At 39.7% G+C, this 17,753-nt stretch overlaps 1 protein-coding gene across 1 annotated transcript in view; it reads right to left on the bottom strand.

Annotated features, from left to right (window-relative positions):
• The window catches only part of LOC137870437 (ephrin type-B receptor 1-like), a 78,638-nt gene that overhangs the window by 13,205 nt on the left and 47,680 nt on the right, over nucleotides 1-17,753 (bottom strand). Inside the window, exons 9-14 of the mRNA XM_068707696.1 lie at nucleotides 16,641-16,765; nucleotides 8,995-9,160; nucleotides 8,514-8,619; nucleotides 7,469-7,530; nucleotides 7,173-7,370; nucleotides 1,845-2,092 (exon numbers count right to left, since the gene is read on the bottom strand). Coding sequence (XP_068563797.1) covers nucleotides 1,845-2,092; nucleotides 7,173-7,370; nucleotides 7,469-7,530; nucleotides 8,514-8,619; nucleotides 8,995-9,160; nucleotides 16,641-16,765 — 905 coding nt within the window. The remainder of the gene's footprint in view (nucleotides 1-1,844; nucleotides 2,093-7,172; nucleotides 7,371-7,468; nucleotides 7,531-8,513; nucleotides 8,620-8,994; nucleotides 9,161-16,640; nucleotides 16,766-17,753) is intronic.

A 17,753-nucleotide genomic window follows, 5' to 3' on the forward strand; every position in this document is an offset into this window, starting at 1 on the left:
GAAAAATATGTATAAGTGTGCAGTTACTCTTTAATAATGCTGTTGTATCCCCTTGAAGAATATTTCAGTGAGATGTTTTTTAAGCTGGAATTATTAAACAGGGATTTTAATAACATTCATTGATAAACGTTCATTGTCCTGAAGATGTACAGTATTTAAAATGATGTAAAAGTGGCTCACCCTATAATCTAAATAATTTAAATCAGATAATTAAGAGGAGATGTTTATAGAATAATGAAACAATTTGATAATTTCTGCAAATATCTCCTTAATGTACACAAGCAAAAATTTCCTGAGCTGAATATTGGAAATCAACAGAAAAGAAACACACATTTTGAGGAGCTGGAGGCTTGTTGTAGTTAGGAGACATGTTGATCTTTTGGCTATTTTATCCTTTTCAGCTTTGGGCCAGAAAGTCTCTGTCTCTTATAAACATCCCTGCTGCCATAGTTGCAGTCCAAGGTGTGTGTGTGTGTGTGTGCGCCTTTTAATTCACTTTGTGCATCAAACCTCGCCTTTGATGCTCTTCTAGCCTAATCCTCTGCAGGCAAAACTTTCTTCGGTACACACACACACACACACACACACACACACACACACACGCATGCACGTGCACAAACCCACACAAACACACACATCGATCCTCTGGGTCTTGTGCTTGCAAGATGGTCACGCTAGGACAGCAACACCAGTGAGATCGATCATTGTGTGTGTGTGTGTGTGTGTGTGTGTGTGTGTGTGTGTGTGTGTGTGTGTGTGTGTGTGTGTGTGTGTGTGTGTGTGTGCATGACTCAGCGGATGATTTCTGAGTCAAAAGGGGTCACGCTGTGAGAACCAAACATCAAAGAGTTTCTCTCTCTGTCTTTAGAGGCACCTCGAAAGGAGGGCAGGATCAAAGAGACGAACAGACTGACAGACAGACAGACATCCTCGCAGGTTGAGGAGGAAAGAGCGCAGGACAGAAAAGAGAGGTGAAAAAGAAGAGCAGGAAGTTGTTTCTGTCTTGGAGTCTGTGTTGAAGCCTGACCAGAGTGGCTTCTGAAATGGTAGGAGGCAGACACTAGCTCCTACCATGAGTAGAGGTGACACCACTTACTGACTCCAATAGTTAATAGACACAAGCTATACCTGACAGCACCCCTTTAGGTAGCCAACAGTTGTATATTGTTTACAATTTGCTATACACTCACATCACTGCAGACATCATCCAGAGTATAAATAGAGGAAATGATTGGGTGTCTCCTCCTTTAACCTCTAGAACACATGGTGGGTATGGTAAGTATGGGACAAATGGTGTGTTCTCACCCACTTTGTCACAGAGTCCCATTCTCAAAAAACTCCCTCTACTGCCCTTTCCATCTGTCTCTCCGTTTAGGTATCTATGTGTTTAGACAACAGGTGATTTTGAACTGAAGAAAAGTACTGTAGGCAAAAACATCAACACATACGTTATGTAAGGTTTCTAAGCTATTTTGCAAAAATTATGATATTGTTCACCTAATTGTTCATCGATATAATAACAATATCATTTGCCTCAAAAGCTTCAGTTTGTGTGTAAAATGAACCCATCCCACCTAGTGTTAGAAAGTCAAACTACTTAACTAGTTTTACATTTTAAAGTGTCAAAGGGCTGTTTCATAAGATAACAAACTAATCTCAGCTCAGGATGTAGAGATTCGGTTGAGACTGTCAACTGTGTTTGGGGTCATTGTAGTACAGTGTACACTACTTCACTTCCTCTGCATCTGCCAACATTTGAAGTGAAGATATTAAATAAAGTTCAGCAGTACCATGTTAATATATCTAATATCTAATAGACATGTGCATGTGTGTACAGTATTTACCCTGAGAAACGAGTCAAGTGCTCCATTCTCCATGAATTCTGTGATGATCATAGTAGGTCTGCTCTTGGTGACGACGCCCTCCAGTCTGATGATGTTTGGTTGGTCAAACTGGCCCATGATTGACGCCTCGGACAGGAAGTCCCTCCTCTGCCTCTCAGAGTAACCAACCTTCAGGGTTTTGATGGCCACAGGAATTTCTTTTTTCCCAACAGGCTTCAGGCGACCTCTGTACACCTCCCCAAACTCACCTGAAGAAGAATAAACCGTTATGTGGCTGACATTAAAGCTTTAAAGCTAAATAAAAAAGGTAGTTCTTCAGAAACAGTATGTGACTCAGCAGGAAAATACAAGTGCATTATCGGGGATGGTTGTTCTTTTAATGCTCCTCTGAATTCAAAATGTTAAAATAAATTATTACATATTAAAAGGGGTGAATAAATAATTCCATTTCAATACCATTTTCAGATGTAGAAATGAGTCACCAGGCTGAGAAATCAGATGGGCTGAAGCTCAAACAATTTGGCTACCATTAATTATTAAAAACTCTCAATCAAACGAGAAGGAGCATATTGTCCTTTGCAGCAGCTGAGTTGGGCAGTAGCGAGAAGGGCAGTGTGTGTTAAAGACATAAACACTCTCTCAGTCATGGGAGCTGCCCTCTGCTCACTAATGGGCAAATTCACAAAGAATACATGGTGGCCACCAATAGCACAATAAACTGCACATCACTGGCAATCGCTATCTGCCCCCATACAGCGCAAACGCACACAAAGTTTTACTGCTAAGTGCAATTTTCATTTTTTTTGCATCTGATTGCAATTATCTATGTGGCAAAGTATAAATGTTACCTTTGCACTAAGAACACAGTAGGCAGAAACAAGAGGCGTTCCTCAAAACTTCAAGCAACGAATATAAACGTGGCAGGGCTAAAATGTATTCGGGATAATTTCACTGTAACTGTGTGTAACTATTTGCGCTGATTTTAATGAATTAGATTTTGAGAGGCTCATTGCATAGAAAGGGGCCTAATTTACGGCAAATGTATGCAAACATTTTACATTACCGAATTTTATGGGGATGCACTGACCCAACTTTTTCAGTATGGATATCTTGACTTTGGGCATCGGCCAACAACGAGTACCATTCCGACACCAGTGTTAAATTAATAAGCTGTATGGATCACAGTGTGCAAATGACTGGGATCATTCTTTTATATTTAAGGCAACATCATGTTTGACTTAAACATTGCTTTCTTAACTTTGTAAAACAAAATGTAACAAAAACATGAATAGATATAAATGTACTGAATTGTTATTTATTAAAATAATGGTATCCGATACCAGAGCGGCCTATCGTCACTGAGACCCGATCGAGCTATTTGAGTTTCTTTTTTTCTATTTTATGCAGGTTTAGTGACTGCAAAAGCCGCCCCTCAGTCTCATACTGATGTCTTTTGAGCAGCTTTGCTCAAGCAGATTGAGGTTGAGGGATTTGGTAAAGGGGACATTGATGGTATTTTTGTAGACCGAAAGAACAACAAAAATTGAATCCCCTCAATAGCTCCTCTCGGAGGTAATAAGCGGTTTGTAAGCAGGGGTGGCAACCAAGATAAAAGGACAATGCTATTATTATTGCAAAGGTACTTGGCTTTGCACACCACACCTTAAGTTTCCTCTCGTAGTTTAAACAAAGGAAGCAAGGTGACCTCATGGATAAAGAGACAAATGTTTATATGTTCAATCTCAGCCTGCAGTTTAATTTAACATTGTAGGCTAAACAGTTTTCTAAGTCTGTTCATGTGCCCTGGTGCATTCATTAACTGCAACTTAACTGCCATTTGTCAGCTAGGTAGGCTAGTTAGCATTTGCTACCTGACAAAAGTAAGAATGAGTATTTCACAATAAGGTTTTTTTTCCAGACTTTAAAAAAATCCACCAAAGTCACAGAACACTTTAGGGTCAGGTTATGCTAAATTAGAACTAGATTGTACAACTACAAAGTGTTTCTAGTTGTACTGAACAGCCATCTAGACAACAGATGAAATGACGGGCATCATAGAGAAGGGTGGCAATATCATTTAAATACTGGGATAATGACGCACATTTACAGACATGCATAGTATTGTACTTTGTTCACCGGAAAAGTAAAAGCAGCGTGAGAATGAGAAAAAGAGTTAGAGGGAGAAATGAAACTGTGATCCAGCAGGTGTCATATTATTTATGTTGAACTGACATTGAATGAGACATGTTCTCATTTGGACCTGTCAGTGCAATGTCCCACAATGCACTATGTTAAAAACAAAAGCAAGAAAGTGTGGAAGAGACTAATGCAGTCTGGTGCAAAAAAAAAAAAAAGAAGAAATTCTTCATGTGTCTTTTGTTATTGCTTTCTTAACGCATTGCTATTAATTGGTTGGTTGTAGTCGGTTACAATGCCAAAGCTATGTTTTGAACTTGTTCAATGTACAGACAATTTCCTACAGTGCTGGAGACACAGATGTCTTTTGTCAAAATAAATGCAGCCATATGCTGCTTGGGGACGTGCAAATTGAATATCACTTCAAAATAAAAGTCGTCTTCTCAGAGATATAAATCATGTGTGAATAATGGATGAGTGATGGGAATTGGATGACAGGCTGTGTCGTCCTGTCTCACTGTGATCTCTGCTCCACATCTCACTGCTCATTAAAAACTATGTATTGTCACTGTTGTAAACCAACTTGAAGTAGAGATGGATGGAGGACAAAATAGGAGGGAGAATGGAAAGAGAGGATGGGGCAAGGAAGGAAGGATAGAGGGTGAAGAAGTGAAGGATGGAAATGAGACAGTATTTATAATAAGGGAGAAGATGATGAAGAAGAAGTGTGGATGGAAGTAGATAGAGGCAAGATCAGGTGAAATGTCACTTCCTCTTTTTCTAAAATAGAGGTGGTCAATGGGAAGATGGATCATTACAAGAATTAGTCATTGGTTTAATTCTAAAATCTTGTCTTAAATCTCCTGTATTTCTAAACACAGTCTAGGTAAATTAACTGGCCTGTCAGGGGAGATGTTATCGCTCGTTTCTATTGTAAATTAAAGTGTTTCAGGGCTTAAAGTGCTTTTTATGAGGGACATTTACGAATGATAGTAACAAGGAAAGAGAAAAAGAGAGAAGTGTTATCACGGAGAGAGACAGAGTAAGAGAAAGTGAGGTGAGATATTTTTATCATCTCCTTAGGGTGCCTTCCTCTTTTATCTTCCCTCCTCAATCTGTTGTTCTGCTTTTTCCCCCCTTGGTTCTTTGTTTTAGCATTTCTCCATACGCAAACAAACTCTAAAACTCCACAGGGGCTGAATCACAGAGAGATATGAAAATAAGAGGAAGTATCAAAGAAATACAGAAAGAAAAACAAAAGTGAAAGTTGGAGAGGGGGAAAACGATTGAAAGAGATGTGGATATATTTTTACTTTCTACCGCAGCAGAATGGGAGAGATTCAACAGTTTAAGGGCTCAAAGTCCAGCCACATCTGATATCACCCGGTTCATATTTTCCTCTCCCTACGCGTTGTTTTCATCCCTCCTCTGTCACCTCTGGCTGAGGTGAGAAACCTTCCCCTGAGAGAAATAAAGCGAGAAACGGAGGGATTATGGAAAGCCTCTCAGAGCGGCTCAACAGACCAAAGCCGAAAGCACATACTCACAGCGGTGAGGGTCTGAGTCTAGTTCATGACCTTTATCACCAAGAGCTCCATGGCCATTTGGGTTTGATTGGTTTTGGTTCCAAAGAAAAAAAAAAAAGAAAAAAAAAAGTTTTGCTTTAACTGGGGAATAATATTTGGAGTAAAATGAATCCTCAATCTATTGTGGATTGAGATATAAGACAAATATCCCTAATAATCCAAAAATGTGCTCAAGATAATGAGTTGTTTATTAGTTAAAATACAAAATATGAATGCACTGCAGATTTTCATTTTCATTTTGTGTCAATTTTGGCTGTGCCTGTGGACAAAAGTGGTAGCGTTTCCGAGCACTAGAGTCCCTTTAGAAAACCTCTCATTTCTACTGTGGCAGGGTCTGCCAGTCTGCTCTGCTCACTCCTGGTTCTTCTGTGCCTCCCTTCCCTCCAACGGGTCCATCAATATAGTCCTGGGGCTCCAGCAACATGATGTCGGTGTTGGCTCCTGGCAGGGATGGAGTAGCAGAGAGCCGAAGCTCTGCTCCAGGCTGGAGGAGGAGACGCTGCTGCTGTGCGCTGAACTCTCCTGCTCTGGCCGGAGCTCCAACTGCAGGTCGAAGGCAGCAGCAAAGCTAGACCTGGGTCTGTCCCCGGCAAGCTGGTTACTGCTGGAGGCCCCACTGGAGTCTGAGCTAAAGGAGTTTCTGGTTAACCTGCATGATTTTGCACAGAATCCGACCCGGTGCAACCAATAATAGACAATCTTCTTCTCGCTGATGGTCACATTTGCTTATGAAGGTTACATACCAATGAGGTCTTAATGCAGTACCCTCCTTAGTTTACCATTTTAAAATATCCAAGTACCAAGGTTTTTCTCAAGTATTTTGTATTCCTGACAGACACCTTTTTCCTGCATTTTCAGTGAAATGATTTAAGATGTTGCATAGTTTCAGTACTCAGGGATCACTGGTAAAAGAAGGTATTTCATCTTAGCAACTTTAAAATATGTCCGTATTTTTTGTACCTTATTTCCATCTTTTTCCCTTTTTTTCCCCATCTGAAAGCTAAAACTCTGTCCCCCAAAAAATTCAGAGGATGCTCTGGGACTCCATTTCACATCCAAATTTCTCTATTTGCCAAACTTCACACAGCATTTTTATAGTTCAGATCAGATAGCCAAAGAGAATGCACGAAGGCAGTTTTAATTTATTCCTGTGAAAGTTTTCAGCATGAATAAAACATCTCTCCTGACTTCAAAGGAAAGAAATAAAGCAAAATAATAAACTGACATTGCATGTTTCCAGATCTTTTCATTGACACAAATGTCTGGCACAGTTGAAGAAATGTATTTATTTATTTACTGTAGACTATCTGCTGTTTCAAGTGACAGTCGATCTCATTAGAAGAAACCAGGGTTTTCTTTATAATTTCCCTTTTGAAGCAGTTTATAACATATATGAACATGGACCGTACATTTAATTTTTATCTTACTCTTGAACAAAAGCTCTTGTGAATAAATTCACAGTAATAATTGAAACATATTGAAATAATCATGGATTTTCATTTTAGGTAGCTGTTGAGTTAATACTGAACTCTTTATAGAAACAACATGAGACAAAAAAGAAGGGCAAGCCACGGGTCAAAGACACTAAGTCTATGAAAATCTCTACCTGATCCAATGACTTCCTCTATTTTGACACAGGAGGGATCGATTTCCTTGGCAAACTCCCGAACAGCCTCGTTCGGGTCCTCGTAGGTGAAGGGGTCGATGTAGATCTTGACCCCCGGTGAACTATGGCCTTCAGACAGCGTGGGAAAGGTCACCGTGGGGGTGGGACCACTGAACATGTCAGGCCTCAGAGTCACCTCTGAGGAACAATGTAAAAAAGTGTAAATATAAACGCTGTTTTAGAAGTTTGGTGTATATAAAGGTAAAGTTCAATTAAAGTTTCAGTGCTGGTCGTACCTCCTCCTGCGTTGTACTGCTGCAGCTTGTCACCGTACACACTCTCCTTACACTGCCTTCTTCTGCAGTCAGAAACACAAACGGAGAGATTTGGGAAAAAAGGCAAGCAGACAGAATTGTTACACAAAAGTTAGAAAAGTTAGAAATGCTGATTGGTTGTGCTATATCAGGGAGGTCGTGGGGTCACAGAAACTCATTTTGGTGCAAAGCCATGTTGTCATTGTTAAAAAATTGCAATTTTAGTAATTTTGTTATCAACTCATTTTAAATAATTGCCATGTCCAGCTTAGAAATACTTTCTCCTACAGGGGCATTTTCATCAGCATTATTAAAATATTTTAGTGTAATGCATTAACATAACAGTAGGTCGTATTTAATGTGTAAGCAAACACTATCAATGGCATAAATAATATTGTAGCAATAATAATGATTAATGTGAAAGTTTAACCTTGATCTTGGTAACATTATCATGGACAATAAAGCTCTGAACTTAAGATACACTTACTACCTGTCTTCCACGTCTCACAGTGTTGCTTCTTATAGAGAAGGCTCAGTTATAAACTGATGGCCAAAGTATGTAGCTTCACATGATAACAGATAGTCGTATGTGGAGGCGGTGGGGATTCTATCATGTACTGTAACTGAGCTTCCAGGCTGTGAGGTGTGGTTGAAAAAGCTCTGGAAAATGCTAGTGAATGAAATCTGAATTAAGAATCATAGTCACAATTTGTGTAAATGAATGATGGGTGAATTCCAATTTAGCTGCTTCAGTTTCAAGGTTTTGGTATTGTGCATGCTGGCTCACTGTCACACTGTCAGGACGTGCTATGACACTTGAATAGAAAGGATCCACTGATAATGTTGTTAGTAACACTTGAGCTTTGCCTACATGACAATCAAAACGTCCTCTGTGAAAAGGGCCAATACGTTGTTTGAATACAGAGTGTTTACACTGCAAATAGCCACATTTTCACACTTTATTTTTTATGTGTGTGTGTGTGTGTGTGTGTGTGTGTGTGTGTGTGTGTGTGTGTCTGTGCGTTACCTGGTACAGATGATGGCGATAGCTACCAATGAGACGATACACACTCCACCCACTAAAGAGCCTGCAATCAGGGAGAGCTGCTGTCCCAGCTCTGACTTATATTCATCTGCAGAAACACACATAAACACAAACACACACACACAAATTCAGCCAAAAATCTATTTTTTAGACTCTCTTACATAAACACAACTGAGTATTTCTGGAATGGAAAACATACACACAGTTTCTCTCTCTCTCTCTCTCTCTCTCTCTCTCTCTAACACACATAAATTAGCATTTACATGGCTCATTTTACATGACTGCAACACCCAAATTCATGCACACACAAAGTAGGGCAGAATTGAATTATTTCACCACCAGATTTTCACTCTTGCTCCACCTCGAACATTCCTCCTCTCAGTCCTGCACTCTTTCCTCTCCACCATAAAATCCCCACCAACACACACACCTCCACACACCACCCACCCACCCACCCACTTACCGTCAGTGAGCGTTTGGAAAAGCATTTCCTTGCTGTAGGATCCGTAGCCGGCCACAGTGCGGGCCCTCACCTGGACCATGTAGCCGGTCCCCGGCCTCAGACCCTCCAAAACAACATTGGGTGTTTTGCTCTGGACCACTGAACTGTTCTGCACTGACGACAGGGACTGAAGAGGAGGTTGAGAGAGGGATGAATGTTTCACAGCAAGCCAAGACAGACCATAACACTTCATCAGTCACTGACTGAGAGGGACTAAATTTAGTACTCAGTTTTGGCCTTCAGCTAAAACAAGATTAATTATTCCACAGTTTTTTCATTCATCTTGTCAAACTATGCCAGTCTCTATCACATTTTTTGCCATTGTCCATTTCCAACAGTAAAAAACAACAGTCCAAATACCCTCAATCAATTTCTGAGCGACATATCCATCCATCAATTTGTCTCTGTCTATCAATTCACACCTTAAAAGGGTCAGATCACCAACATTCCTATAGACATTTTCACACTTACCCCTGGTTGTCTATTCATAGAATTATAGTGGGTTTATTTGTCCATATGGAGATGTCTGCCTTCGCACCGATACAATGTAAAAGAATGTATTTTTGTTTGTGGTGCTAAAATAAATAAAAAAAACTTTTTTTCTTTTTTATTCAAAAATATTGTCCCAGTTACTCAGAATAATCCACAGACCTCATTATTTTCTACTGAAGGAAAGTCATTAAGAAAACAGTTCACAGAGAGCTGTGTAGATTATCCAGAGTGACCGGGTCATGTTGTATTTTCCAAATCATATTTTTTAGTATTTTGAGCAGAATAACAAAAAAATCATATCTTAAAACCTTGGCATATAAACACCACTGGCGTTGAGTGATAAAATATGTTTAATTTTTACTGTCCTTGCTGCTTTAATGTTTCAACTCTGTTGTGCCTCTGCTCACGTCCAGCATCACTGATGGGATCCAACAGTCATTTCATGGTGTTCGGACATAGGCAGAGCAGCAAGGTACGACCAGCACTGAAACCACTGAAGAGACATGATTTTCAGCTTACAGCTGCTGGTAACTAACTCTATAAGTGGTACCTTGCCATGGTTTAAAATGGATTTTAAAAAACTCAACAGCAAGTTGTCGTTGCAGAAATATTCTGGGTAATCAAGCCTTGGTGTGAAAAGCTTTCATGTGAACCACAGTCTACTGAATAAGTTGTTCCTATGAAAACTGGTAAAAGTAAGTTCAGAGATACAAGGCCATTGTTTCTGGAAGGTCATGCTGCCATTAAATCCTACAAAATGTAATTTTTCAATGTTTTGTGCAGCACAAACAGCACAAAATTGCGTTCACTCCCATTTTACTAGAGTAGTGACACGATTAAAAGCCTTGGCACCAAAACCTTTTGCAATGCAAGACACCACTTAAAAAAAAATCATCAATCAAAGTAATTTTGCCCACAACTACCTTCTTCATACTTTGAAAAAAACCCTTAAATACCGTCTTCTTTTAACCGTTCTTTCCTCCATCTCCTTCAGAGATAACAAGTGATAATTAGTTATTGCTCACAGACTCCTCCTCCTGAGGTAAATTTGGCATCAGATCTATCAGGCCTATCTTATAAACCCAAAGCTACAACCTTTTACCTCTATCATTCTAGGGCCTCATTTTATGCTTCCTCTCACCCATTTCTTTCAAGTAAAAAAAGGTTTGTATTGCAGCAAGATCAACACTGTCCAGAAGGGAAAGACAGATATGGTGTGGTGATGGCATGAAAGGATGGGGGAGGGAATCATGCCGTGAGGATGAAGGAGGTGGAGGGGTCGACGGGAGAGCAAAGAGGAGAGGAAGAGAGATGATGAGACTGAGAGTTCTGGAGGGAAAAGAGCCTGAAGAAAATGAGGGTTGGGGGTGGAAAGAGAGAAGAAGTGGGAGGGTTTTCAAAAGAGGACATGCACATGAATAAAAAGGGGTTAAAGATGATTGAGTTTTCATTACGGTTTTCATTATAATTCTTAATAACATCGTCTTAGACAATTTGTTGTTCTTCTTGATTTTTTCATCTTTTGTTGTTGCTACGCCATCTTTTAATATACTGTTGTAAACATCATTTTGCTCTGATTTCTTTAACTGCACTATTGATATATATTTTTCACTATGACCAGCCAGATTCCTCCTGTCATAAGTAGGATGTACAACACAGGGACAAGTACACAGTTTGCAATTTTGAAACCTGGGTTATAATAATATAGTTATATTTGGAAGTGGCCACAGAAATTGGGGTATTGTGTTGGGGTTTGGATTTGGAAATGTGTGTGTGTGTGTGTGTGTGTGTGTGTGTGTGTGTGTGTGTGTGTGTGTGTGTGTGTGTGTGTGTGTGGTGGTGGAAGGGGGGGGGGGCTCTATGCATGCAACAGTGAAAAGGTTAGAGGGCAACCCATCTGGGAAGGTCTGGAAGCCAGAGATAAGTAGCGGGGAAATTTCCAGCCTCACTGTGCCATATCAAATTTACAACATTAAAACCTCATTATCTATAGAGTGGCTATGAGGGGAAGAGGAGGTGAGGGAGGGATGGAGGAGATGGGAGGGAAGGCAGGTGGAGAAAAGTATCAGAAAAGGAGATACAGTACAGCTGTCTGGTGAAACTCTCTCTTTCACCAGGCTTATCAAACTGCTCCCCGAGGAATTCTTCACTTGAAGCCATGAGCTAAAATTAGTCACTTTATGTGGTTAGCTTGTCAGTGTAAAATGCATTATTTCTCTCTTCTTAAGATGTGTATCAAGGAAGTACAATGAAAAGAAGAAACAATGAAAGAACTTAACTGCCAGCTTTTGATTCTGGGTCTTTATTGGCTTCCATGTTAAATAATGTTAAAGCAAAGGCAGCAGCAAATAAGGCCGGCTTACAGTAAAGTCGCTGCCCTGATTTTGACAATGTAAGTGTTTTATCTGTGACTGTCAGACTGCAGCTACAGTACATCTCTCTAGTGCAGTTCTCACTCTGTCCTAAACTCAAACTCTAACTCACCCTAATTGCTCTCCGCAAGGCAGAGTGTCAACTTTCTCTTTCTCTCTCTGCTATTCTCTGTTAATCCTCTGACATTTTTACACAAACTGTGCAAAGTAGCACCATCGACGCTAGGTGCAGCACCCCCACCTCGGGGCATGCATTTGTAGTGTGGCATGTTTTACACGTTACACCCCTTTTAGCCGCAACATCTTTTATTTTTTTGCTATTATAATAATTATCGCTAGCAGCGTGAGCTTTCTCGCTGGTTTCCTATAAAATGGTGCCTATAGATTCAGACAGACTCTTCAGCAAGAACGTAATATTAATGTTTGAATGCAGTTTTTATTCAACAGCTGCTCTTCAAAAAGCATGGCATTGCAATGAGTGGCGACTCAGTGCAGATATCTTTATGACTAAAGTACATGTCCGAACTTTGCCATTTTCATGTTGACATACTGACATAACCGCTCAAGTGCAGCAAAAATGTGATTTACAATGTTCAAAGGACCCCATACTGTGCTTTTCGTTTGTCTAATTTTCCAATATGTGATTTATTAAGTAAAATTTCCCCCTTTTACCCAAGTGGCTTTTACTGTACACGATCATTCCAGCCCTCATGTGACAACAACACAATTGTTGTTCAATGCCTTCTAAAATTACTGTTTCATTATAGTCATTAGAGTGTACTCTGAGACGCCACCTCTATAGTTGGGTAAGTAAGGGACAGAAACCAGTCTTGGCTGTTGGTAGGAGAGACTGTGGTTTCTGCTGACAATTATTTATCTGTATTCACTTTATATGTTGGACTGGAGAGAAACGTTTTTTCAACTCCTCTGTATGTTCGGTACATATTGAGAAATTGACAGTAAAGCTGACTTTGACTTTGACAAAGACAGACACTTTGCACAGCCATCTTTCCACCTTAGCTTCTTCCTAAAAGGTTTTCCAACAGCAAAATAATGTCAAGCTATTCTAAGAAAGGACAGTCACTGTTTGCAATGATCACAAAAGTTTAGCTGTCAGGAGGATTCAAACATCATAAATGTTTAGGAATTTCAACAAACAACAACGCTGCTGTTTATGTAGTGAGGACAGTCAACACTTAATATTTGAACTACAGTGAGTTCTGCAAAATTCAATCTGCAATAGTTCTTCTCTGAACACACACCACATTCTGATAATGACATGAATGTATTTCAGTAATTGCAATCAGTCAATGAAAGATCTTTTTGAATCGCACTTCATTAAAGAAAATCAGTTACGAGGCAAGTTGTGAGAGGACGACAGGAAAGAGCATGGTTTGAATATAATCTGTAAACATAAATGAGGCAGTAAGGGTAATGCCTTTGTAGGATAAAAACACTATACTAAGCATACTTAATGCATATAACAGCATTAATAAATTATTACCTGATTTGGCTGAACGTTGAATATTTATCAAAAGCATCAACATGCATAAGGGCAAACTTTGTGGTAATAGTTAAAGAGCTGTTGTGCTGCATTTAGTTATCGGATATAAATATTAGTACATAGCACACACTAAACCACGAAAAGCAACCACAATAATAGAAAACGACACACGCTCTTGCTTTCCCTTGTGCAGCACAGTGAAATTATAGCCATACACTACACTATGTTGTGCTGTAAAATTGGAATCTGTGAGCGAGCCCTCTGGAGTCATGGACTCTAGGACTGTGAGAGTTGACAACAGTCCTGAGCATTTACAGTTTGTAGTTATGATTGTATCTAAGAATTTTAGTGAGTTATGGAAGCACCAACTCACTGATAGTATGTATTAAAAAGAAAGAAATGAGCACAGCGGTATCCCAAAAAATGCCCAAAACTATTTTCTTCTGTTTTGTAAAAAGGAAAGCTAGATGGCAGGAAATCAAACGTAGGCTGTGGATGAGGAGGCATGTTGTTCTTTTGGTGTAACTCACACAATCCCTTGTAGGTGCTTTGCTCTTTGTTTTTAATCTGTCTGCAGTGAAAGTCTATCTGTTATTGCAGCTTTTGAGGATATTCTTATGTTTAGCTTTGGGTGATAGAGATATGCTTTTAATTTAACTTTCAGTCCTTCAAATACATTGCTTCCCACTGACTGAATTATAAAGAAGACAAGATATGTCCTTTCTTTGGAGTTTTTTCCTGTCCTGGAGGAGCAGTCTTTAATGGGAAAGCAATCAGGTCCTGCACGTTTCACCCCTGAATCAGAGGCCCTCATTGGTGCCCCGGGTTTGTGCAGGCTAGTTTGATCATTGGACTCTTTCAGTGAAGTGTTTTATGTCTCAGTCTCCTGGTTCATACACGCTAGGACCTTGTCCACTACAGGACAGCTGGAGGCTTCAGTTAGACACTCTTACAGAGCAGAGTGGTAGGAGTTTTGATTTCAGCAGCATCCACTAGCGAATAAATTTGTGCTTTGGTCTTCTTGTCTTTAAGTGATTCAGCTTGGGGGATAAAAAGATCTTCCCGTGCTCTCAAGGTGTTGATATACACAGCAAAAAGCAGTGGAGTGACAATTTCATCATCACATTCACTGTTTATTCTCTTTTGTAAAACACTAAAAAACAACCCTTACAGATAGGGTAAGGCGCTCAGACATCTGGAGGGAGATCAGAGCAGAGTCAATGTTCCTGCGCATTAAAAATGAGCCAGTTGAGGTGGTGTGGGCAGCTGTTAAGAATGCCTCCTGGGCGCCTCCCTTTGGAGGTTTTCTGGGCCCATCAAACTGAAAGATAACCCCAGGGAAGACCCAGAACACGCTGAAGGCATTATATATCTCATATGACTTGAGAAAGCCTTGGGATCATCCAGGAGGAGTTGGAAGACGTGTCTGGGAAGAGGGAGGTCTGGACTACATTAACCGGCCCCGGAGAAGCAGAGAGAAATGGATGGATGGAGAAGTAGTGGAAGTGCCTCTTGCACAGTGGTCCAAGGTGGGAAGGATAAAGCTAACTTCCAAAGAGTTTGGTAAAAGGACATAATGGCACTACTCAATAAGCACCTTTCTGTCCTCCAGTAAGTCTAAGACTTGGCTTGCTAGCAGTCATTCAAGATTCATATTCAAGACTTGATATGGTTGGATGGACCTCCTGTCAGTCAAGAAGAAATAGCCATCTCATGTTCTTTATCTATAAACACAATCCAGTATCTCCCTAGCCTTGGCTATCCCTCAAGTATGTACCAGTGTTGGCAGAACTGGTTTCAGGTACTAAGCACCTTTTTAACCTTTTGTGCAAACTGTCCTCAAACTAGACTCTTACATTAACCTTGGAGATGTTTTTTTTTATAATTCTTTTAATTGTTTTGAATTCCTGATTATTGTGTAGTGTAGTTGTGTTCCTTCTGTTCTGCTGATTGTGTTCTGGTTAATGATTCTTGTGAAGCAAATTAATACATTTAAAAAAATCTGCTGAGTATTGTCAATTGCAAAGAGAATAAAACTAATCATTTTGGATATCTATTGTTTCCCTTCCACCTCATCAACTTGAGACAAACAGATCTTCAATAGCCAAGTAGCTGCAGTCCACATACACTGTTAACATTCCTTCCTATGTATGTGCAACCATCATCATGAAAAGCCTATAGTGAAGAACTGCATCCAAGCATTAGTCTTATATAAATATAAGACTAATATTTATATAAAACGGCTATAAAACATATAGTTTGATCTCCTACAGTCATCAACATATATAATAATACAACTAGGATGGAAACAGAAGTTGGTTTAATTTATGTTCATCTACATCATTGCCCATAATAGCCTGAGATTTTTTTTTTCCCGTCTACTGATTAAAGTGTGGCCTTCACAAGTCACACAAGATGAGTTACTTGACCAATAAAATGGTCTTAATTGGATCTTCCAGAGCCCACAGATCCTAATTCAATTCCATATTGTGTGTTAGGCTTACCTCAAACTACATCAGTTTTTCATGAAAGAAACATACAGTTTTGTTTGATTCAATAAATCAATACATGTTTCTTTCACAATGTAGTTGGAGTGATGTAGTCTTACAGTTTACAGAATCTCGCTGTAGCCACTTATTAATGAATAGATTGCTGCATCACTACGATCAACAATTGATGTGTGGTGGAATAAAGAGAGGCTCTCCATCCCTGTAAAACCTAATCAGTATGACTACAGGCTCCATGAAATATGCATTGATCAATCCAGGACCAACAAAACCCTTTCCCCCCAAAAAAGTTGAATTATTTTTTTAAGTAAAAATAGCTTTTTTCTAATTACCTGGATGGCCATGTGCATGTTTTCTCAAGGTGTTTTATTCATCGCCTGACCTGATTTTTTCTTGTCATGTGATTCATAATTTATTTTTTTCTGAGCATGCGTAATGAACTGCTGTGATCTCTTGTTCATATACCTGATGAAGATGAACATACCAGCACTAAACGAGACAGCATGCAGGAGGTTCACTTTTATTAAAGTTATTTCAAGCTGAAGTATTTGACGGTATTTGAAGCAGTGAGACTGTTGCTGCATATCAGTGAGTACTGATAACAGATGACTTAGATGTAGCTGATATTGATTCGCCTGTTTTATCGACTCTAATGGATTACCGTCTGTGACCATAACACCAAAAAGCAGACGGACACAAAAACACTCACAGACATTTATCATCCCACTCTACCTTGTCAAAGTATCGTATCTCGTAGTCGAGGATAATTCCATTGGGCTGCTCGGGCGGTGGCCATGACAACGAGAAACTGCGGCTCGTTGAGCTCACTTGGTGCATTATGGGAACTACTGAGGGAGCTGTTAAAAAACACACGCAAGTACACACAATCAATTATCTATAGTTATAAGATTCACAAGCATGCTTGAACTCCATAAATATGGAAATATTGTGTATAATGTAATGACATATTGCAAAGGATTATTTACACCCAAAGGAGAAAAAATGTTTCCTCAACCAGGCTCATGAAAACAAATTACTGCACTTGTCACTGATTGGAAAGCAAGAGTTATGTCTGCAACACATTTTTACCCATAATTTTAGGAACCAGTAGCTCTTGGCTATAACGTATTTCATGGTTTTGCCTCCCAGATCTTTTTATGGGATGGTTTTCATCACATTTGTACTTCACGTCCCAGCATACAGTAAAGAGAGGAAGGAATCAAGACACAGAGATTGATACAACACCAGTAACAAGTATCACATTGATCAAAGTTATGTTGTGAATGTATCCATCTTATACAGCTGAGTCATCAGGACACCATGGGGCTGCCATAATCCTCAGTAAATGCTGCGATACCTCAAGAGCCATCTCCCTCTGTAGTAATAATTTGACAGTGTGAGCGAGCTGTCACCTGGAAACCTCACAGTCATTTTTAATATTGCCACAATTGACATTTTACAGGGTTCTCTACATGTCGAGTGAGTTTCATATCCTAAGGTCCCATGAAATACGCTAAAACCTATTGCATAATTTAGCCCCCCCCCCCCCCCCCATTCAATGCAGTCAACCTGAAAGTAAATCAGTTTTTGTTGAGTACTAAAAGATTTCAGGGATAAGAGAGTTTTGCATCCGCCAGTGGTAAAAAATGCGCTCAGAAAGCAGCCGGGTGACAATGGATCATGTTTCGATTAGGAATGAGCCTGGGCTGCTGGAGATGAGGTAAATGATGTATTTTCCATCAGAGCAAAGCGGCTTTTAAATCTAAATTTGGGTAGCCGTGAAAATATCACTTGTGTCTGTCTCTATAAAGTATTGATGGAGCGGTAACTTGGCTCACTTTATAG

The sequence above is a fragment of the Cebidichthys violaceus genome, unplaced genomic scaffold (genome assembly GCF_023349555.1).
Source record: "Cebidichthys violaceus isolate CVI_PGR_0920_01 unplaced genomic scaffold, fCebVio1.0.p SCAF_13, whole genome shotgun sequence".
In the NCBI taxonomy this organism is placed as follows: Eukaryota; Metazoa; Chordata; class Actinopteri; order Perciformes; family Stichaeidae; genus Cebidichthys; species Cebidichthys violaceus.